The 24,309-nt window shown below is 40.8% G+C and overlaps 1 protein-coding gene across 16 annotated transcripts in view; it reads left to right on the top strand.

Moving 5' to 3' along the window:
• The first annotated feature begins 62 nt into the window (after positions 1-62).
• Positions 63-24,309, top strand: part of PTPRK (protein tyrosine phosphatase receptor type K) — a 412,420-nt gene continuing 388,173 nt past the window's right edge. For 15 of the 16 annotated variants that reach the window (XM_068938243.1, XM_068938238.1, XM_068938229.1 and 12 more), the window contains exon 1: positions 438-639. In XM_068938243.1, coding sequence (XP_068794344.1) covers positions 528-639 — 112 coding nt within the window. In that variant the 5' untranslated portion in view covers positions 438-527. Of the gene's footprint in view, positions 189-437; positions 640-24,309 lie in introns of those variants that run through there. The other variant, XM_068938244.1, reaches the window with a different exon arrangement.

Below are 24,309 nucleotides of genomic sequence, written 5' to 3'. Positions count from 1 at the left end.
CCCCTGCGGGGCCGGCGGCAGCCACGCCCGAGCCGAGCCGTGCCAGGCTGTGCCGAGCCGAGCCGTGCCAGGCTGTGCCGAGCCGAGCCGAGCGGTGCCGGCTCCCGCGCCTGCAGCAGGAGGCGCTGCCGGGCGCCGCTCCGCCTGCGCCAGGGCTGCGGGCCGGAGTCCCACATTCCCCCTGCGAGGTGCCGGGGAGCGGGAGGGCTGGACGTGCGCGCTCGGCTCCTCCCTCCCCTCTCGCCCGGCAGCAAAGTAACTCCGGAGTACGCGGGAGCTGGCGCTGCCGCGGCTGCTGCGCCCGTCGCGCCGGGGACGGCTGCCCGAGCGGGGCGCGGGCGCGGGCGCGGGCGCGCAGCCCCCGGGGCCGGCGGTGGCGGCGGTAACGACCCCTCGGCGCCGGGGGGTTTCCTGGCGAGGGGCCGGGGCGGGAGGGGCGGGCGAGCGAGGTGAGCTCCGCCCGCCGCCGCTGCCGCCGCGGATCGGGGCAGCCCCGGCCTCTTTCCGAAACTTCTCCGCAAGTCGGCATGGGCGCGGGGGCCGGCGCCGCGGCCTCGCTGCCGCTGCTGGCGGCGCTCGCCCTGCTGGCCGGCTGCTCGCCCGCGCTGCTCGGGGCGGCCCGGGCCCAGCTCTCCGCAGGTGAGTTGTCGCTCGGCGCCGGGGCGGGCGGCGGCGGCTCCCAGGTGCGGACGGGGCCGGGCGGGGCGGCGGCGGCGGCGCTGCGCGGGGCCGGAGCCGGGACGCGCTGCCGGCTGCCCCGCTGGGGCTCTGCGGGGGCGCCGGGCTGCCCCGCCGGGGTGCCGCGGGCTGCCGCTCCGCCGCCCCGGGGCTTGTAGGGGCGGCAGGCGGCTCGCAAACTCTTCGTCCTCCCTCCTCCTCCTCCTCCTCCTTCCCCGGCCCCCCTGCCCGGCAGCGCCGATGCTCCTGCCGCCTCCTTCCCCCCTGTGTAACTTTCCGCCCCGCGCTCGCCCCCGGCCAAGGGGGCGCCGGCGCGTTAACTCCCCGCCGTCGCGAATTGCGGGCGCCGGGGGGCACCGGGCAGGCGGGTGGGGGTCAGGCTGCTGCCAGCCTCCCGAAATGCTCCACCAAAAGGGAGGCAGCATATGGGGCCGGCGTCTGTTTTGTTTGAAAGCCTCCAGTTTCTCGCCCCTACTTCCCTCCCTTCCCCCGAGACGGTGCGGAGATGCCGGGGGGGCCGGGTGGGAGCGAGGAGCCCCGCCGGGGGGCCGGGCCGGGTCGGGTCGGGGGGTCGGGCCGGGCCGGGCCCCCGGGCAGGGAGCCGGGGCGCGGCGGTGACTTGGGCGCCGCTGGGGCGTGCTTGAATCCTGCTGCCGCTGTAGTTTATTCGTACTTCGTCTGCTCCGTGCGAAGCCGTAGCGTGAGCATGATTTTTATTGTCTGTGGTGCGAGGTGCTACATGAAGGAGTAGCTCAAGTAGACTTCGGGCTCTTCCCTGCCACCGTTCGGCTTTTTAATAATACTTGCTATTGCGCCGAGCGTGTCAGTTGGACGTGCGTTTTTATCCTTTTATTTTGGGATATTGGTTTGAAAACTTGGGCTAGAAAACTGCCGTTAATAAAAGTATATGTGCTCATGAGAATTGGAAGCCCTGTTTTTGGAAGGGCTGATGTGTAGTTAGGAGACGTTTTTTCTGGCCCTCCTGTAAATTAATTTTTGATTGAGAAGTTTGAGAAGTGTCATTGTCAATTAAGAAATGTGCTGAAGCAACAAGAGAAATTGTGCTGGTCCAAACAGATTGCATCCCTTCTACGTGGCTGAGTTCAGTGTGTATAATTTAATATCTGCATATCAGAATTGCAAGATTACGTAAGCATCTAGAAGCCTTTTACCAGGGGAAGGGAAGTGTACCATGTATGCAGCTAGCATGTTGTAGGAGCAGATGCAACAAAATATGTCAGAGCATAACCCCTCTTCATTCAAAGAGTGACTTTGTGTCACTGTAACTTGTCAGACTAGTGTTAATGCCAAACAAAGGTAGCTCTTACATGTAGATTTTTTTTTACAAGCTTGTTCGCTGGCATAAAAAGGGTAGGAAGTTCTGATAACTTACGTGGTCCATGGTATTTCATGCTCCACATGTGGAATGTAGCCCTTCTTGGAATTGAAAGTACAGAAAGTAAGGTTTGTACCTTGGGGTATGTATTAAGTAAGTTAAAAAGAATGTTCAAGATCAGTCTGACCAGAGTAGGTGAAGCTTGTGAATGAGTTGAACAATTGTATCTAGGAAACGTGAGATTCTTTTTTTTTTTTTTTTTTTTTGGTACAGCATGTCAGCAGCTAAAGGCTCTAGTTTCCATTGCCAAGCATGAAAAAACCCTCCCCAAAACAAACAACCAGCAACAAAAAACCCTTGTACTGGTCAGAGCTTTATTAATCAGAGACTTGCTCAGACTTTCTTGAAGCTTTGGAGAAATACGTTTGTTGGTAGCTGATGCTGTCAGTATATTCGGTTTAAGGTATGATGCTCAGACTCTTACACCTTCTAAATCTGTTCTCTATCTATGTGTTAATGAAGGACTGTGTCCTACTGAAGGCTTACTTATGGTTAGCCTTGAATGCTCTGCATTTAGTAACCAATATGAACTTTGTTTTCTTTACTTATTCTAAACCAATCCTTGAAGCTGCTTCTTGTCTGTGTGTGTTATTTTTCTTCTCTTAATATCTGTTGATTAGATAACAGCAGCCTGATATTAGCAGACACAAAAGTTGAGGTCTCTATGCTCTTTACAGTGAGGGCCTCTCTGTAGCCTACCATGAGATGTTTCAGTAGCTGCTGCACATAGGAGCATCTATTTTCTTTATAGTAACCTCCTCTATTTTTAACAGGACTACTGTTTTCCAAGCATCCCCCTTTGACTGCCTTCCTCTCTACCCCCCCCCCCCCCAGTACAGAAACCTGTATGTTTCCATATTCATCTAATTCATTTCCAGTTTCCTTTGTATTGGTATTCTTACTGTTTGAATCATAAGAATTTAAAACTCTGTTAGTTCTTCTTGTTCATTAATGAAGACGTTGATTCAGTCTGAACCTTTCATAAGTACTTCTCTTTCCAACGCTGCAATTTGATTTTCTTTCCTTATGTTTTTTATGAATTTATTTCCTTTTTCCTTTTTTATACCGCTCTCGAGCTGTGAATGTTGGTCAGATCCAAGACTGTTCATACAAATGTTGAAGTGTTTATTAAGGGTCCAATCAACTTACAGAGTACAGCGTCTTTAAAAGTTGGCCTTCTTCCAAGTGTGTGCATGTGCTGGTTGTTACCGATTCTTCCTCATAACTTATTCCATGACAGCAAGAGGAGGAGGAGCCAGTTCAGAAAAGGAGCAGGATCTTGTAATTTGTTGCTATCTTAAAAACTGTGTATCATCTCCACCCCCTTGGCAAACAGTTGAAACTTTGTATATTTTGTCTTTCTCTACAGGTATTAAACTAAAAAAGCAAGCATGTTCCTTCCCCACCCCTTCCCCCCCCCCCCCCAAAAAAAAAAAAAAGAAGAAAGAAAACAATCCCAAACCAGAACCCGAAGTCTAAAGTTTTCTGGTCTCTCCGTGGTGTTTCTTTACACTGCTGCTTTCCATGACCCTTCGACTTGGGTGTGTGCTTGTCAGAATCTAGGCCAAAATGTTTTGGCAGTGCCTACTTTGTCGAAGTCTAGCTATTCCTTATATAGCACGTTCTTTCATCTGTAATTCCTACAGTTTGATAAAGAACAAGTTCAGCTCGTTTTCAGAACTTGATCATTATAAGCATCTGACTTTTTTAGTATTATTTCTAGCAATTCACATGTTGAATTTCAAATGTTGAAAAGACTGAAAAGCTTTTCCATTTTTTTTTTTTGAAAAGCGCTACCTCCTTGTCAACTGGCTCTTGCAGAAATATTATGCATTGCACTGCCTCAGATGATATCTATGCGTGTGTGTGTGTATTTAATATATTAAATGAAGGATGTGAAGATAAAATTCCTAGAAATGATCTAGCCTACCTGAAGTTCTTTGTGTGATATTTCAGAATTTAGGGGTACATAAGAATAAAAAGGAGGACTGTATGTTTTAAAACTTAAATCCTTTGTATTACTGTAGTTATTTCTCAGACTTTCTTGTGCAAAGTAGTTTTTACAACTCATGGTATCACGAATGAACAGGCAGGAGTAAATATTTTTGGATTAATCTCCTCTTGCCCCCATGATAAAGGCAGAGTTAGACTCTCTCCCAAAGGCAGAGAGTAACTCAGAAATCTGATGTTATAAAACTGAAAATATTATTTGTTTTATAAGGATTTTGTAGTTAATATTTTGACATACAGAGTAACATACCAAGATCATAATAAGCATATATAAGTTTTAAAAAAAAACCTCTAGAATAGAAGAAATTCAGGCAGTAAAGAAAATATTTTAAAAACTAAGTGATTAAACTCAAATTAACCCTTTACTGTCAGAACAGCAAAAGTTGCTTTGGTCATATTTTATTTCTGAATGTGCTATAATTTATTTGTGATCCACAGGAGAAGATAAGTGTGCAGATAGGTGTGTATGTATAAGACACTTCTCAGTAGCTTCTCCCTCCACACTCCAAGCTGTTAATGACACATGTTGACAAATCCTGTGGATGATGAGTAGAATTAAAAGTGAGTTAGTTTCTCGCTCTCACCCGCTCCTTCCCAAATGTTTTACTTTCCTTCCTGTATTAAACTCGCTTTCTTAGTACTATTAGTTCAGAACTCATTTGTCTGTATTTCCAGGAATAATACTGTTACAATTCTGAAATGTATATTAACTTTCCAAATGCAGTTTAACTAGGAAAATTGGGTTGAAAGCACGCAGAGCTCAGTGACCCCTGAAGTCCTGTTTAGTTCCTGCTGTCTGAGAAATCATGGTAGTGCTTAATCAGTTGGCCAGCAATATGAACACCGCATTTTAAGCCAGGTAGATTTCTTGCCTCTACTTAAGATATGCTATAGATCCCTTTTTTTAAAAACTGACAAACAAAAAAAACGAAACCTGCAGTGGATCAGGTCAGAGGTGCACCTGGCCCAGTATCCAGTCTCTGAGTGTCGACGCTGAGCAGAGAGTCTAAATTTGGGCAAACTGACAATGACTTCCTTTGAATATTCTCTGTCTACAGAGGCAATATGTTAGTATGTAATGCCCTCAGTGGATTTGTTTTATCATGATTGTGCCTAGTAACGTCTTGAGCCTGTACAGCTTTTAGCATTCACGTCATTCTGTGAAAAGAAATCTGTATTGTGTAGAAAAAGCTGTGGTCCTTTGTTTTTTCAATTTGCTAGTTTAATTAATGTCTCCTAGCTCTTATACTGAAAGGCATAGTTAGTAATTGTTCCGAATTTAGCATCTTCATGCCACTCAGGATTTTTTACTCTTCCCTTTCACCCTCTCTCAACTATTCCTTTTCTAGTCTGAAAAGTCCAGTTACAGCCATTTGTTATAAATGTACCATTCCATATCTTTTTTTCGGGTTTTATTGACCTTGTCTTTCTTTTCCAGTTTTACTATATTGCGTGGGGTATCCAACAGCTGCCTGATGAGTTTATATAGTGCATAATGATGATTTCTCTTCTGTTCCCCATTCGTATTGTGAACATTCCTGGCATTTACTTTGCTTTTTTTTTTTGATCACGTCGAACTATTCCTAGTTGTGAGCTGACATTTTTATGGAACTATCTATTCCACTGCTGAAGAGTTGAGATCTTGGGGTTAAACGATGGCCTCCGAGGTGGCAATGTCAGTGGGTAGCAGGAAGTCCTTAAAGGGAAAGAGTCTTTAGCCAGTGTTTTTGGGGGACATAACTTCTAAACAAGGCTCTTGAAGGACATGTAACCTTGTGTTGGATGTTTGGCAGAGTTAATCTATGTAATGCTTACCACTGTGGTTTGTTTCCTCTTTCTGAAAAGCTCTTGATACAAGTGATTTAAAAGAGTTTGTCCCCTTAAATGTAAAGGGTTGACAATATTTCGAGTAAAATTCAGAGATCTGGAACAGTGCTGTTTCTTGCCCAGGAGGCTTCATGAGTCTTTGTGTGTCCTCTCTAGCTGGAAGATCTTCAGGTCATCCTAACTCTCAGGAATTGAGTGCATCACTAAGCTTTAGCTTTCTTTTACAATGGCACCTATTGGGAAATGGGAAATTCCTCCTTTTCCTTTTCAATATAGATCCCACAGAGTATGTAATAGGAGACTTCCAAAACTATTACTTTGCTCCTGATAGCTGAGTCATTCAGGAGGCACCTCATGTTTTCATGTGCTAATAGGATCTCTTCTGTCATAGTTTATTATTTCCATGGGAAGGTGCCTTTGCAATACTGCGCCCGGAAGCATGCACTCAGATTTGGAACTTCAGGTATAATCTCATGATCCCCTGAAGCCAACTGACGTCGCTGCTGCTGCAAAGAGGGGCGTTTCCCTCGTTACAATGGGTCTTGCACCTTCTCCTGTGTTCGATCGTAGTTTCAGCTTTATGTGAAGCTTCCTGGGGCGAAGATGGGGCTTGGGATTAGTTTCCTATTGATCAGTGGGTTTAGCTGGTTTGCAGACACGTGGCCACATAAATTTGGTTTGTGGAAGGGTGAGGGGCAAAGGTGGGACCGCTCTGTTTGGCAGCCAGCTGTAATCACAGCACAGCTGGTGTAAAGTGAATGATGCTGTTTTCAGCTGCGTTGATGCCCCTCTTGACTTGCTGCATGATGCCCCTTTGCTGAGGCAAAGGCAACGAGGGCTTGGAGAAGCATCACAGATGGGAAGCAAGGGCTGGCGCCACCTCTGAAGCCACAGGGTTTAGGCTAGGTGAAAGCACTTAGGGCTGCCTTCTGGCTGGCTGCATACAAACCGATGACACAGAGGTATTTCAGGGAAAGAAGCCTTAATACTTTAGGTAAACTGACTTTACATATGTTCTTTCATTATAACAGATGACGAGGCAGTTTATTATATAAATGTATGAGCAAGAAGTGACTTCTTATTGGCACGCAGCAGAGAGCAGGCGCAATGGCAAATGGCAAAGTGCTTGGAGGAGATGACACCCGGCTACCAGGCTAGAGTTACACGGTGTGACAGCCTGCTTGGGGTGCAGCTTGACAGCTGCTGAAACTGGCTTAAGGGCCCAGTCTTGTGGTCTCTCCTTTCTCCGGTGAGATCTGTCCTTGCCCCTTCCCTCGCGCCCGCAGCGGTGAGCGATGTGGCACTACCACTTCCGCTGCCCCCGGCTGCGTGGTCCTGCCTGCTGCTCATTGTCCTCCTGCCGCACCTCGGGAAGGGGCGTGAGCTGCCCTCTGCTCCCTCGCGAGCTGTTGGCCGAGGGTCGGGGTGGGGGGACCCTTCTGTTGTGGTGGCGGCTGCTTGGGCAGTTGCCAGGCATGTAGAGCAGGCTCTCGTGGTTTGCGCTTTCGAGGTCTGTCGTGTTTAAATGTGATTGTCCGTTAGACGCGTGGATGTGAGTAGAAGAGAAAAATACCTATGGTTTCTAAAGGACGGGTAAGCCAGTAGAAGAGTGGGAGATGACATGAATGTGAATTTTTTGCAGCATCTCCTGAATGTTTTGTAGAGCTTCACCAAGGCCTTGCTGCACCTAATTTTGTAAATTAGAAAATCCATTACCTTGTGCTGCTTCCTAATTAAGCATAGACTCCAGGTAACTTTCAACTACATGGTTTAAAACTGTGCTAACTACATAGTCATCTACAGTCTATGCTTACCATATAGTTTAAAGTCACTTATAATCTATGCAGACTGGGAAACTATATAGTTGGGAGTCATATTTGCATGTTTTTAGAAGTTTTGTAAGTATTATTAGTTAACAAAATCGTACTGAAATCTTTTCCTGAACAGTAAGTTACTAATATTTGTTTCAGCTCAATGCTATTTAAAAAAAAACCTGATGTAATAATAGCTATTTGTTGTAGGTCTTTTTTATAAATATATGCACGCATAACCTCAAATTTGAAGTGTCAGCGTTGGTTGCATATGAAACTATTTTTAATCAATTTTTTTTCCTTCTGAGTACTGAGCTGCTCAATAGCCATTACAATTGTGGAAATAAGGTTGTGGTTAACATATTTAAGGAGCTCCTTTTAGTTGATTTAGTATTGGATATGTTTCTTTGTAAATTAGTTGCATTTGTTATTCAAAGGTAGGGTAATCACAGGATAAAAGCTAAGTGTTGATCTGTGCATTTGAAACAGCAGAAATGGTTTTTAGGTTTGCTTTTCATTCCTGAAGTTTAATTTCCATAAAAATTGGAATTTTTATTAATGAATCTCTACATGGATTTCATTTAAGAACCATTTATTTGTTGATCTGATCAAATCTATTTTCTGTTGTTGCTGTCAAAGCCAAATCTTTGTCTGAGTCACTAGTGTCTTATTTTGAACAGTTTAAAAATATTGAACAGAATCTAGTATACTGCCTAATATGAAAACAGTGAACTAATGGCGCAATGCTATGATATGTTTTATGTGAAGGACCGCAGATCAAAGGTTTTTTAAAGTTATTAATCAGGATAATTTCTATTATTCATATATAAAGTGGCTGTAGAATTGAGGCTAGTGAACTGAAGCTTAGCAGAGGTAATGTATCCTGGCTGAGAAGATAGTCAGGAATTTGAGTCAGTCTGTTTGCTGAAAAACCCATAATATTTAACTATATTCTAAAGTAAGAGCTCCTATATGGTAATAACATGACGTACGAATGATACAGTAGTCCCTGCTTAACAAACGTCTGGGTCTCCATATGCAGGAGTATAGTGTTGGGCACTATCAAAAGGAAGGCCCGCCCCCAAAAATGACAGCAGTGAGGCAACCTTGCACCAATATTGGTGATCCACTTTCTCAAGGACAAAGAGCCGTAACGGTAAACTTACTCTTCTGTAGGTATAAAACTGGTCTGCCTGAGGATTTTTGCTGGCATGATTGTATTTGTTAAATATATGGTTATTTTTTTCCAGCAGTCCTCACACACCCTTTTTAAGTGCAGATGAGGACTGAAAGAGATGCTTTGGTCTAGTTGTCCAGAAATTAAAAAATATATATACATATATTATCCAGAAACAGGAATTAGCTTTAATGCATAAAAACTTCTTTTAAGTGAGAAGATAACGTGCATAGACTTGTCAGACATTTGTTCTCTTTAAGATCATATGTATATAGAGTTGGTTGATGCTTACCGAGCATATGCCTCAGTAAGATTTGAGTGATTTAATTTATTGAGGATCAATGCTGTGAAAAGATTAAGTTTTGTGCTCAGTACTACAGAGAATATGAATTTATTTTTGTCAGCCAATGTGTGAAAGGTTTGATCCTTCAATTTGCCAGCATGTCATTCGCTTCTGCTACAATTTGCTGAAAAAATGTGATTATAAAGATTAATTGAATAGCAAAAGAAGCCGTTTTTCAACTGCCATGTCATGAACTTAATTTTACTGATTTATGAGACACCATTCTATACTTTAAAACCCAATTATGCTGCAATTAAATTATGGTATGTTCATTGTAATTATTAAACACTGTTTACTATATTTATATTGAGGTTGAGTTGTATGCTTTGTTTTGAGTATATACACTTATTCTGTAACAATAGAACTGACTGATGAGTATTAACCAGAAGAGGAAAAGTTATGAAAGACAAATATGATGGTAGTTCAAATGAACTCAAAGCAGCTTATAACAAATGATTCAGAGTGGATAACTGACTCCTTTAATTATTTATAAGTACTGTTGTTTTTTTATTATTTCCAAACATAACTCATATGCTTATTTGTGAATTTTGTAGCATGCCTTAGGATACCTGTTGCTTTTTAAAAATTGTTTAAGTTTTTGAGCAATAAGCAAAAATATCTTGAAACTCAGAAATGTTAGGCTGTTTTTGTCAGCTATAGTGAAAAATGAAAATTATAAAACCTAGCTGAAACCTAATCTGTAGCTGTTTATTATAACAAAATGATAAAATATCAAATCAGAGCATTCTTCCGTCTATATCATCTCTTTATGGTATCAGACGGGAGTAAGATCAAAATGGGGAGTGTGTTGTCTAGGTTCTTTTAGAATTATCCTCTTTGCCTGTTCTTTGTAAATGTGACAGCGCTTATCAAATATGAGAACATTGAAGAAATTTGGCAGAGTTCACGAGTTCATAAAGCAGAGATAAGTACCTACTGCCATCACGGTACTTAAAATGCTTTCAAAGGAAAACTTTTTAAAACCTACTAATCCAAAGTACTGAAGGCAGTTTTATATCTTGTTCAACTTCTGACTCGTTTGCAGACACAGTTTTTTATTTGTAGAGAAGAGATTTCTTCAGATATCTCTCAAATTAGTACCTTGACATCTGAATATTGTATATATTTCAGGTAGGTGATGAGTAAACAGATTAAAACATTGGCGTCATATCTTTTGCAGTGGTTTTCATCGTATCTTTTACAGAGGAAGTAATGTTGGTGATACAAAAAAGGAACCGTCCTAGAACCTCTGCCCACTCCCTCCAAAAGTGGATTGTCATGTTCCAGCCGCTCCTCTCTCATTCACCCCCCTCCTTTAAAAAAAGAGAAACTTGACTTTTCCTGTTTTGGCTGGAAGAGTTCTATGGCAATGTTAGTGGCTTTCATACCATAACTGAAAGGAGGCAAGGTATGTATGATTCCTTACTCCAGAATGGTTAACGGATATAAATATCATCAGACTCTTCAGCAGAATTATTACACGCTCCTCTTCCTCTTAGCTACTTAGCTGTATCTGCCTTTGTTCACTTGACAGTGTCTGTTGCATTCATTTTTTCAGTTTTCCAGGCTAGAAAATTTCCAGTGAAAGAGGCTTTCCTCTTGCCAAAACAAAAATCTAATGAAACGGTCTTTTCAGTCTTTACTTATTCAATTCAAAAAAGCCAAACAACAAATCCTTTTTGCAGTTAGTTTTTACTAGTAATTCATCCTGACCTAACTTGTGAAAATACTAAAAATTGCAAACTAATTCCACAATCCTGCCAACTCTTCAGCATATGAATACTTTGTGTGTGTGGTCTTATTTAGTGCAAAAGGTCTATTTATATTAAGTCTCTTGCATTTGTAAATCTCTGTGGGATTGGCTTTCCTCTTCCTTGGTGCCTTTCAAATAAAAGAACAAATTATTAACAACACCTGCCCCCAAGAAAACTTCATCCCTCTGCCACATACATACACAAATCTCTAATGCACAAGCATGGAGAGCTGTAAAATGAGGAGAAACTAGTTTCAGGTGAAAGCAAAATATTTAGTGCATAACGACTAGATTTCTGAAGCAGTTGAAACAAAACTGAGTAATGAAAAGGAGTATAATTTCCTTGGTAAACACAGACTAAATAGATGGGTGTAATGTAATAACCAGAAAAATAATCTTAACTTTCTATAGGTTGGCTGAAACCCGGCAGTGAGAAGTTGTCAGTCAAATTACTTATTTCTTATATTATTTTTTTTATTTTTTTAAACAATTATGTTGGTAGTTACTGAGTTCACATGCTTTTGACAGCCAAGCTGTTCAGCTTTTATGTTTCCTTTGACAAAGTGAATTTAATTCTTTTATACATCTTGCATAAGTGGGAAGGTGGTGCGTTCTGAGGTGCTGTGTTGTTCTCTGTCCTTTTTTTTGCCTTGAAACGTTGCTTTGAAATCCTCGTGTGCTGGTTTGGTTAAGTACTAGGGGCTAGGTTAAGAGCTCTTTCTGAGTCATGTTGAAGGCATGAAGCACTTCCATGCCTGCAGTCCGAGCCGGTTCCTCGCTGGCTTGTATATCCTGCGTCTACACAGCAGCGGTTAAACTACCAGGCTCGGTTTATAGGTTGTTTTAAACACATTCAAGTAGATGCACTAAACAGCTTTTTTGGGGGTGGTGTTTGTTCCCTCTGGCTCACTTATCCATGTTTCTGTGAGTTTGTACTTCAAATGTGCATTTCTTCTGGTGATTTATTGGCATTTCTGTCAACTCTTGAACAAGGAATTGTGTTAAGTGACCAGCGTTTGGAAAGGGCAAGATTATGTTCTCATTTAGAGAGACTGCACAGATGTGCTTTATGAGCGCTCAGAAGAGGGGAGGCTGTACATTACTTTCAAATTGACAGAAACCATGTATCTGAAAATCTTTGGTCTGAGTTTTATGGGCTACAGGATGAGGCTGTGAATCTGAAAGAGTAGCATTTGTGATTATTAATGACATTTGCAGACCTTAGAAATACTGAAATAATCTGGTGGATGGTTTTGCATGGTGATAATATCCAGATGCTAACTATAAACATCTCTTTGCTGTTTGCTTGAGCATGGAAATGGAAATGAAAACAAGTGTTAGATAGTTTGTGTTTCAGGGAAAGAATCTTGACCATCCATCTCTTTAAACATGTATTTTTCACTTGCCACATAAAAGCAATCCTAAATAGTTTATAGGTTAGCCTTATTCTATGATGTTAAGTTTAAGAGAATTAGAAAAAAATCTGTTTAATGGAACAGAATGCGTGATTTAAAAAAAAAAAAATCTGCACTTGGATGTGAAGCATGTGCATTGTGAATCTAAACCTAAGGAACATTAGGCAACCAGGAACTGAAGCAAATGCCAAATAAATTGCTCAGGTTTAATTAGTTTATATTTTAGATAGTCCCTAGAGGATATAGGAAGAAGTGAATGAGGTTGGTAAATGCTTAGTTGTCTTCAAAATAAAATAAAAATCTGATTTGCTTTTAAGGTGCTACTGCAGTACTGGTGTTGATTATATAATACATACTTTAATCAGTTCTTACCAAGCACTCTTCTCTTGGCACTGCGTGTGCAGTGCTTGTAGCAAAATAACAAAAGTGTAGTGCAAAATAGATTTTGAGGAATTAGCCTGAATACTACTTTGAAAAGAGAGAAAGCGTAGCAAATTCTTGCTTTGATTCATGAAATATAGGTGAGCCATAAATACATTGTGTTTTTTTTTTTTTTTTAAATGTGATATCAAAATATGGATAATTATTTTTTAACACACTTCTTTCATAGGAAGAGCAACTGCTCATGTGTTTGTTGGAGGAGAAATTAAGTTTTGGGATCACCGTTCTACAGTTTAAAACTTAAAGATCTTAAGCTGTAAAGACTGCAGATCCTCTTCCATGTTCTTCCAAGTTACATCAGTTAATGCTTTGCAGTGATTTAGTTGAAGATTTTGTCCTGAGATAGCATCAATCTTGCAGCTATGCAAATAAAGCGAAGGATTTGGAGAAGAAAGTGTAATATTAGAAAGTGGTAGAAGGAGCTGTAAATCTGTTGTGAAAGCCTTGAAGTTGATGAGTTTCTTCAATAAAGTGCCAGTGATCAATGGGCAGGATAGTTCTATTCTTTATAAGATGCGAAAGGTGGACTGAGGGTCAAAACAACTTAAGTCCATGCTTTTTCCTGCTCTTTTAAGTACTTCAGGAATAACTCATGTTTTATCTGTCCTCTTGTTACACTGACAATTGCAGGTGTGTGGGCAGTAATAAGTAAAATTCCAAACCATTCCAGTCATGCTATATGTTGATTTTATTGCCAGATTAAACAGAACAGAAAAACAAGCTGGTGTACTTGCATATGGGATGAACAGCTTCTTGCTTAAGAGCTTATTTTCCAGGCTCCCAGATGCAAGTCGGTGATGTTTTGCTAACTTTCCTGATAGCGCTTCAGTTTCTTGCTTGCCTGTGCTCAGCCTTTGTTTTATGGGTATTTTTTGCCTTCAAGTTACAATATTTTTACCCTCCAGCTTACTTTATTAAAATGTCCTTGTCAAGGAGGAATCCAGGTAGAACTGGTTTTGTTTACTTTCTAATTCTTCTCCAAGAAATTCTGCATCTGACATGACTTGCCGTCTTTGTCACAGTATCATTTATGCCCTTCTCTTACATCTTCTCTTCCCTAACTATTTGTTTACAGCATTCCAACTGTAGTAATCAGGCATCTGATTAAATTTACATTTCTTTGTGTTTATATGGAAGAAGTAAGAAAGAAAGAGAAAGCAATATGCGCCTAAGCGTTTAAACAAAATAGAACCTTCTTATGTAAAAGATGTAAAAGATTACTTCAGCTCTGTTTAGGCCCAGAGAAGTTGCTGTTTCCTTATACTTTTGAGGTTCAGAACCCTATTTTAAAAAAAAAAAAAAAAGACCAAGCCTCAGAATTTATCATGTCTTGGGGGAAGGGAAAAGCAAAGAAAGTATAACAGCTTTAAGAAAACTAGAATTGTACATACTGAAAATTTCTAAGCTATAATTAAGAGGATTTGCCTTTAGCAATCTGTAGATAAAGTACAAGTGATTGAATCCTCTGTGTAAATATTTAGTAATAGATGTATAGTATAGTTCGTAAATGGACCGAGTTGCTGTTTGAGGAACGTGTTTATACCTCGTAAAATATGTAAGTACTTGTAGGTTCCTCTGGAGTATTTTTATTTTCTTTCATATATGATTGATCCGTTCATGTAAGAAGTAGTTTGTTCTCAGACACAGTTTACAGATTCTGGCTGAAGAAATCTTGCAAGAGCAGAAGATGATAAAGTGTTTAGGAAAAGAAGATGTTCTTAGTGGAGAACTATAACCAGCGTTTGAAAACTGGCTAATGCATTACAGAAGGTAGTGGCCTACCACATACACAGCCATAAGGACCATGTATAAAAATGCAAATGCTCACTATAATTAAATGAAAGTCAAAGCTAGAACAAATGCTGTAAAGTGTAATCCAGTTTGTTTTTCAAAAAGTTTTATATGGAAGACTTGGAAAAACCACGCACCTGGATAAGTAGTAGAAAGGTTTCCTTTTTTATTTAAGCTTGTAATTTCAATAGCTGCGAACAGAAACTTTCTGGAAAAAATTTCCGAAGACAAAATAAGGTTATGTTTGAGTAGGGTTGTCTGCACGTTTACCTGCTATGGCTTTTCAATCTGAGCCTTTACGAGCTGCTACGGAGAGAAGATGGAACGGTTTTGGCAGTTTTAACTGTGAAACTAGTAACTGTCAAGGCAATTTGGTTTTGCTGTGCCTTATGAAAAGTATGGCTGTATCTATACTGGCAAGTAATTTGATGCTATGGATGCTGGTCACTAATTTGAAGTGGTTTGAGATGCGAGTACCTGAAAACGATTACATGTGGTTTATTTCAGGTTTTGAGTTAATCTGAAACAACATAGGGTTGTGGGCCAAATGTCTCTACTACTCACTTAATTTGAAGTTTTCCAAAGGAGAAATGGTGTGTGTTCCTGTGGATCTTGTGGGTATAGTCCATTGGTTCTGAGCTGCGCTTCCCCATGGAGTGTTGGTGCCCTTCAGAAGTGGAGCTCCAGAGTTGTTTTCCTCTGAATGTGGTCTAGTTCCTGTGTGTCAGAACTGTGCTGAGAAGCAAACTAATGCTGGAGGCAGTCGGGGGATTCACTTTTCACTGCTATTTTGAACCAAGTTACTGATGTAGATATGGTTATTAATAACTGTCGGGGAGGACACTAGAAAAGCTTTGTACAAGAGAAAGTATAAAAATCAGCGGGGGAAAAAAAGATGAAGAGAAACATGCTCTTAAGGAGTAGTAATTTAGAAATAACATAGCTCTTACTCTTTCTACAAACATGCATGTATGTATGTTTTGGATTTAACCATTCGGGTAGTAGGTGTAGGCAAGATTTTTCAAGTGGTGAGTAAAGGGGAGATGAGGTTGGTAAGAAGTCCTGAGTGTGGCATATATTGTGAGTATCATTAATTTGGTTGTGATTATGTTTTCAGGGCTGAGAAGCAAACCTTGCAGGGAAAATTGGAAGCCTGTTCAGATAGTGAAATTAAGTACTCTATTTGTACAAGGCTCTGTATTCACTGGGAAGGGCAAAGATGAGGCCTCAAAATGTTTGAGGCCAAATATAACAGAGGCTACAGTTCTCCGATTCTGCTCTCCTCCTCTGTGATTCTGTTGTCCCCTACGGCAGTAATATTTGAGAGACCTGAAATCCTAACCTTAGCCTCTTGATGTTCCTGTGAGGCATGTTAGTGCCATAACCCTTATTTTGCGGTAGAACTGCACACCCAAAGACTGAGTTGATTGTTGTCAATCAGAAAGTCTAGAGTAAGGTGTTATACTCGAATTTCTTATGTTCTAACCTAAGTTCTAACTTGTGTTCATTGCCTAGCTAGAGGGTTATCCTATCCTGAAATGTACAAATGAAATTTAATATAAAGCAGGCCTGCACAAAATTAAACCTGGCTGAGAAATTAATCCTTAATAAGGCAAGCATTATCGGTATGTCTGCAAACAGTACTGATGACAGTGACACATACCTGTACAACTATGATTGTAAAAGAAATGATTGGTAAAAGGGACAAAGCCAATAGTTTTTCTGCAAAAACATCTGTAAAGAGGAGGAGGAGGGAGAGAGGAGGGAGATGAGTGAAGTAGAATACATTAAACTTGAAAGAGGAATATAAATCACAGAAAATTAGAACTAAAATAAGAATTGACCAGAAGAGGGGGAGCGGTGCGGTAGGGCCAGCTGAGATGTCTGCCCCTATAGAGATTAATATCTCACTATGTATGGAGACTCTGGTCTGGAAACGAGATTAAAACAAGAATTGACCAGAACCAGGAGATGAACCATTGCACCTTCGCAGAGGTGTCCACCCCCGTGGAGATTAATATCACACAGAATAAGGAAAATCTGATTTGGAAAAAAGGATAAACATGCATTCTCCATATCGAGGGGGTGATCTTGTAGCACTTGCATAGTAAATAGTCTTGACTTTCAGAAACTACTGCTTTGTTGTCAAATAGATTCTTCTAAGGCCATTAGAACTTTAGCAGACTTAGCAACAAAAACTACTGTTAAATATTTTCTTCATGTTGCAAAGCAAATCACGGCAACTTCAGTCTCCTTATATTTAATCCTCTTTCTTATACAGTAAGTAATAACCAGATCAGGTTTCTGCTTAAGCAAAGAAGATCGATGTCATTATTGACATATCAAACAGTTCTTTCTGCGTTTGTCATTTCAACAGCTCCTGAAAGCACAGAGCGTTTCAGAAGTTAGATTTCTCTTGGGGAGGAGAGAAGTGAAAACTTTTTATGGTCTCTGTTTATCTGTTAGGCAACTGCGTAATTTACTTTATATTTAAAACTTTAATGTTAAAACACAGTCTTTTTTTTTTGGAGAAAAAAGGTAAGTATAGGCTTATGCTTAGTTCTGCTTCGGCTTGGTTCTAATTTATTAGGATGAATGTATTCCTTTGACATTTCTCCTTAAATGTCTGCAGAAATTGAATTTGAGCCAAATTTTGACTCAATTCTCATTCATATTATTATGCATGGGTCTGGTGAGAAATACATCTCAGGTAAGAGACCTCCCCCTCCCCCCCCCCCTCAATTCTAAACTCTAAGGAGTAGTTGTCTCTTTTTCTTAGAGTGCTCCTAGTGCACGTTTTCACTGAAGAAGTTAGTATATCAAGCTAGTGATCTCCACGTAAAATTCTAGATGAGATATATTGAGTTGTACGTTGGGGAAATTTGAAAGTGGAAGAAAATCAAATCTTGCCTCTCAAATTTTTAAACTGCAAAACTGTCAGGTGCATATCTCAACTCTCAAAAGCATGCATTTTATCATTATGCTGGGCTCTCAGTACAAGAGCATAATTGTAGTTCATATTATAGTAACAATATCTACTTTACTGCCTGCTGCTGCCTTTTCATTTTCAATGCCAATTTTGTAATAGAGGATGACCAGTGCCCCTAAGTGCTTCTGACAGGCACTGTCTGTTGTTGAAATGGCACAATTTTGCCGAGTGAATTGTAGCATCCGTTCATTCTGTGGTAGCTGTGCCATGTGGTATATTATTGCAAGCCAGAACAGTTTGGGGCGGATCATTTAATTTTGAATGGTGTCATGAAGGGCATCTGGAACAAGAACATCAGCGCATAGACCAATCTTGGCAGGAGGAGTAACCCATGCCTGGTACAGGCTGGATAGCAGCGCAGTGGCAGCCCTGCTGAAAAGGACCCAGGATTGATAGCTGGTTGAATGTGAGCCAGGTTTTGTTGTGAATAAAGCAAACTACATACTGGGCTGCGCTGGGAGGAGTGTGGCCAGCAGATCAGGAGAAGATATTGTCCCCCCTTCTGTGGAGTGCTGCTGAGGTGTGTCTGGGTTTGGGGCTCTTCTTTTTCCCTGCCCAAGTTCAAGAGGGATGTGGAGAAACTGGACACTGTAGACAGGAGGAGAAATTGGAGAAAGGAGAGCTGCTCCAGGGCAGGGGCCTGGATGATGTGACTTATGGGGAGCAGCTGAAGGGAGCTGGGCTTGTTTAGTCTTCTCAGGATGAAGAGAGAGGGGATGATCTAACGGGATGATCTAAGGTCAATTACAAAGAAGACAGAGCTGATCTCTTTTTGATAGTAGTGAATTATACAGCCAAGAGGAACAGCCACAAATTGCAGCTTGGGAGGCTCAGATTGGGTGTTAGGAAAAATGGCTTATGTGGAGGGTGTTGGAGCAGGAGAATGGGCTCTCTTGAGAATCCCCACCCTCGGAGGTTTCCAAGCACAGGACACAGCCACAGCTGCCGTGATCCATGTTGGTGATAGTTCCGCTCTGGGCGGATATTTGGCCTAGATGACCTCCAGAGGTGCCTTACAACCAACATTTCTTTGATTCTAGGAATAGAGGTATAGGCTGCAATTTCTTGGGGTGTCAGGGCAGGTGGCCTGGGGTTCAAAATTTTCCAGCCTGGCAGAATGGCTGGTTGATCTCTGCTCTCGTCAGAGGTACTTTGTTCATAATGTTCTTACTGTTTCTTTGAACAGTCAGTTGGTTTTTTTTTTTTTTTTTTTCCTAATGAAGTGATACCTTCTCCCTGCTAGCTCAGTGTCAGAGGACTTTCTAAAAGTTGTTGTTGGAGATGGGGCATGAGTTTCCAGAAATAACGGCACTACTCCACTTTATTTTCCCAAAGCTGTGAATTGGGCAAGATTTCTGGTTTTTAAGTAATGCAGACTCATCTTATTCACAAATTCAAGTTGTACTGAAAATTAAGCGTGTGGACGGCTGGAGTCTGCAGTTGAACTGCCTGCTTCTGTTCTTTAGTAAGCATAGTGCTACTAGAAAAAGGATATTTGCAAGTTTTTTCATAAAAATTCCACTCTTCCACAAAAAGATATCTTTCAGTTGTATCCAGCAGCGCTTTTTGAGGTGAAACCCCTCATGTTTTTTAAAGAGATGGCCAAGCGAGAGTCTGCCTTTGCGACCCAGAGGGTCTCTTATGTGAAGTTTTCTGGCTGCTGCAGCAGTGTCCTTAGAGGCATTGCATGCTGTCAGGCCCAGCGTCGCTATTTCGCATGAGCTTTTTTAAAAGCACAGGTGAAGGTGACTTGTCTGTCTGGTGACACTAAGGGTAGCTAATTCAAATTAAAAATGAATTTAAAACAGTTTAGTTAAATCATGTTAGACTTCTGTGTGCGCTGCTCTCATTCAGTATTAAAATAACTTTAATCCAGTTTAGTATAATTCACCTTAGGAATGAATTAGGGTAAATTGGATTAAAGTAGACTTAACTCTGAAAAAGTGGGTACATGAGTTTTTCAAAGTGAAGTAAATGACTTTAGAGTAAATTCAGACTAATTTTCATAGTGTCCAGTGTGTCATCCTTGGGCACTTACACCTTTCACTGAGAAGATTTTAATCTTAGTGAAAGAGTATCCCTTATATCCAAAGGGGCAAGGAAGGGCAGGATCTTCTAATCACGAATCTTAAGTCACCTTTTTTTATGTTGAGCCTCTGTTTTATCCTTCTTTCATGGGAAGCCTCTGAAGGCCCTGTTGAACCTTCTTCCTCAGTGAATCAAGGAGGTACCTTTTTGATATCCTCCAAATAGGTTACATCTGATGAAGGAACTGGTTGGTATCTTTTGCTTATTTGGGTACGTGGACCATGTGCCTTTCAGGGCAAGGATGCTCTTTCATGACATTGTTTAGGAGTTGTCTATAAAGGGATGTCCCCAACAAAACAAAGATCTTTTAACTAAAGGTATGCAATTCGGGTATGGAGGAAAAATGCATTATGTTTGTATAATTTTGCTTTGTTTTTATTTTTGTTTCTTTTCAGAAGACCTGGTGGGCTATAGCTTTAGCCTCAAAAGTAATTCGGATAGTTAAGGTCTCTGAGGGCTCTGATGATTTATTTTGGGACAATTTAGGAGTTGTTATCATCCACTGTCTGCTCCAGTAACCCACAATAGAGGCTGTAACCGAAACAAGGATCGCAGGGCAGGAAGTGTGTCCACTCCTTTGTCACTCAGTTTACAGTCTTGCTTCAGCTCAAATTGATGATGGTTAAAGATAACGTGCTGGGCTGTGACCTCCCTGGCTTAGGGCTCTGATTCACAGTTTCTGTTGGCATTTGCTCAGCCGCTGGGGGAGGTGGGGGGGGGGGAATTAACTCCTTCAGCTGCTTTAACCAAGTCCAGTGGGAGCTGGAGTGTTAAGCGCGCTCTGTAGGCAGATTCTGAAAGGGATTAGTTTAAGTCTGTTTGAGGCTGTGTGCTCTGAAGTTGTTACGGGAAACCTTTTCGCTTTGAAAAGCAAAAATCAAGCTGCTTCTTACCAAAGAAAACATTCCCCCCCCACCATCTCCCAAACCTTCAAAGCCAAATAACCTACAAAATAACACCTTTGTGTGATACATTTCGTGTGTTGTATATTAATATTGGGGAAGTTAGCTTTATTCATATTGTCAAAACTTTTTGTGTTAACATATTCAGAGTATTTGGTATTTGGGAAGGAAGTTTATATCTGTTTATATTAATTTTAATTTACTCTAAATCGAATCATTTTGGTGATGTTAGAATATACCACAGAAACAGCTTGTGTTTCAAGTGTGGGCTTTTAAAGAAAACCCCTTTCAATGTAAGTGTAAACCTTAAGCATGCATTTGGTGTGTTTTTAAGGTAGTGACATCTTATTCAGTTCCCTGGTGGCTTAAGTCACTAGTACAGACAGAAGCTTACTATCATTTTCTAAATGATGTCATAGCAATGACTGTTAGTTATTTCACAGTTGATTTTTTTTCTTGTTTTTTTTTTTTTTAAGCAGAAGCGTTCTGCTTATGTCTGTTCTACAACCCTGAAATACTATCCCTATACCAAAACCATGAGCTGCTCTTAGACCAACCAGAGCTGCAATCTTTCAGACAAGATCATTAGAAAATTGTGTAGCAAATAGCCAATTTAGTATAGATTCACTGTGAAGTTCTAATGTATGTAACTTTGACTGGTTATTGTATTGCTTGGTGCCTAGTTAGATAAATAGCAGATTAAGAGTTCTCCTTTGCTTAGCAAGCTGGCACAGAATTTGTCAGTGACTTCTATGGAGAAGATGCTTTCTGCAATAACACATTCACTACACTTAAAGATCACTCAGTGTTGTTAAGACTGCATTTAATATCCTATGTAGTATATATGGAGGAAGAGTTCTTGATTTAAAACGTATTCAGTTCAGGATTGCGGAAGTCTAATGTTTGAGACCTCTGTGATTGTTATATTGTGCTCCCATCTTTGTCCTCTATATGCTTTATGTATTTTCTTACTCTGTCACCCTCAGAACTGTCAGTTAAGTGTCAAAGCTTGTTCCTTATTTACGTGCTGCATTTTCAGTCTGATGAAGAATTTGATGCACACTCTGAAAAACTGCACGGTGTTTGCAACCTGTTGTTATAAAAATATACTCTAAAGGCAAATATGCCGATAATCACAAAATATTTGCTTCAAAATTCTGCCTTGAGAAATCCTAGGAACTTTAACTCCTTTAGCAGTTTTATATGTGGGAAAACCCACGTCCCACCGATAGCTGTTGCACAACTCCCATTGAAGTGTTAGTACAGTTGACCCAGATCTGCTTTAGAGATTTTTGCACAGTACATCACTCCTGGTGATTCCTTGCCATTGCAAACTCCAGGAACAATGGCAGTTGAGTAGATTCACCCTTTTTACACTTATTAAATAGGAAAAATGCAACATTAATGAAAATGAAGAAAGAATGAGAAGCCCACAAGCAGTGGAAGAAGCACCTAAGCAAGGAGATTGCATCTAGCAATTTTTTTTTCCACGATTGAAAAAAAAAAAAAAAAGTATTAATGTGGGCAGTACTCAAATTCAGATCAGATATGACACAGTATTACAACAGAGGGTTTTTTAAAATGATGCTAGTATTTTTTTCTACATGGAACTTTGAACCCCATTTTTAAATACTGGCACTGCTACATCTCATTGAACATACTTGAAACTTCTTTTACAAACCCTAGAATTTCTGGGAAAATACTTTAATGGGCGTTTCTTGCTTATTCCTTTTCAACTGGGTGTGCTTAGAAAAGTTAAGCAAACCCTTTTCAGAAGATGCTAGGGGACTAGCCAAAGCATTAGAATAAACTTTGTGGTTTGCAGTTAAAGCTGCTCTTCACATTCCCGAAGAAATCTATCCCATTTTTGGCTCACTATTTTGAATGAAACAAAAATTCACAATCTTGAAAGTTTGAGTTTGTAAAAACAATTTTGAATATACCACGTAGGCTTCCAGCTCGCTAGTGGAAACTGGTTTGTTTAGAAAGATGTCAAAACTAATTAAATAAAATTAAATTCTGTGTGGTTTTTATATATTTGAGAATGTTCTGTGTAGGATCCTGGAGCTTTCTTTGAATTCTGTAATGGTGTAAAATGTGCTGCTTGAATGCGTTGATTAACACTGCTGGCAGCACAAGCAGAGAGAAAAACCTGAGGAGAAATTACATTCAAGTGTGTAGCCAGTTGCAATATGATACCAGTCTTTAAATTCCTCGAGCCAGATTAGTGTGATCTGGTTTATTCTTACAAATATGGGCCTTGGGGCTTTCTTCATTGTCAAGTAGTACGTTGAAGTCACAGTTCACTGGTGAGCCATATGTGTTATGTGAATTACATACTTCTAGCTGAACAAGGAGGGGAAAAAATGAGAAGTGTGAAGATTTTTGTTTTCAGGCAAGGTTGACGTAAGATCTTAATGTACAAAGTGGCAATTTTAAAGAGCATTTGGCACTGTCAGATGAAAAACTTTAAAAAAAAAAAAAAAAAAAAAAAGGCACCTGCTTACATTTAGAAAGATTTGTACTTTTCTTCCCCTTTGTGTTTCCAAGAATGCTTTAATTAAACGAGAAATCTTTTAGGCACTGCCTGTTTTAAGCTGCAAGAGATTGTTATACCTGTTTTCAGTAAAGCTATAGTCTCCTCTTTCTACAGCAAGTTTGTGAATTAAACATGACTCTTTCTCCCTTTTACGTGAGACAAGGACCGTTTTAAGTCAAGAGTAAAATGTATGCATGTGTATGTATATAGCAAAGTTGTTTTTCCAATTTTCAACATTTTTAATTATTAAAAAACAAACTTTTGCTTCTTGGGCACTTTTTCTGAACAAACAAAAAGGAAACCAGAAGACAAAGCGTTGAATAAATCCAAAAAGTTGGTTTTCATGCTGGCAGATTTGAAGTGGCTGTATTCAAGGGCTGTGTTTTGGTGTTTCTCTGGCAATCAACTGCAGCCTGTACTCTATCATGCAGATGCAAGATCTGTCTGATTTAGCGTGTGGTTTCCTGCAGGTGTTATAGCGCTTTTTGGGACCTGTGGGACAGTGGCTTACAGCCTAGGTGAAGTTTTCCAGTACCTGGAGGCAGGCGCTTGGGGGTCCTGGGCTTCCCCGTAACCAGAAAAGCCAGCAGGTGTGGGGTGGCCCCAGGAACGAGCAGTCACTCCTTTTGGCTGTCCCCTTCCTTTCCTGCTCATTCTGCCCTGGGTTGCTACCAACCCCCCCCCCCCCCCCCCCCCCGTGAAGGTCCTGGAAGAAAGTGGGAAGAGTCAGGCTGAGGTTTCTGACTTCTGAGCTATGGAGGACAGTATTACTCATGGCACCTTGAGGCTGTCATGGGATCTTGTACATATAGATTTAGTGCTGTGGAAAGTGAGTGTTTATGATAATTGTGTCTCCAAGCCTACTCCACTGCTATGAATGGAATGTGGAAGTAAGGTTATTTTTAGCTTTTCCTTATGCTTGAGTAGGCTTTGACTATTGTCTAAATAACTTCAAAGTCTTAATAACGTGTTTGGCTTAAAAAGGTAAGGAGTTTGTTTTTTGTGTTTTCAGTAGCTATCTGAGGGATGAGTGATGAAGAGAACAGAGAAAATGTATTTTCTTCATCTTTCAGTCAATGTCTGAAACCACATCCCAAGTAGATTTTATAGCTAGTTCAGTCTAATGGCAGGTTAGTCTTGTTTTTTCTC

The sequence above is a fragment of the Struthio camelus genome, chromosome 3, assembly GCF_040807025.1.
Source record: "Struthio camelus isolate bStrCam1 chromosome 3, bStrCam1.hap1, whole genome shotgun sequence".
Lineage (NCBI taxonomy): Eukaryota > Metazoa > Chordata > Aves > Struthioniformes > Struthionidae > Struthio > Struthio camelus.
The sequence above is the reverse complement of the archived record's forward strand: the minus strand, read 5'-3'. Positions and strand labels throughout refer to the sequence as shown.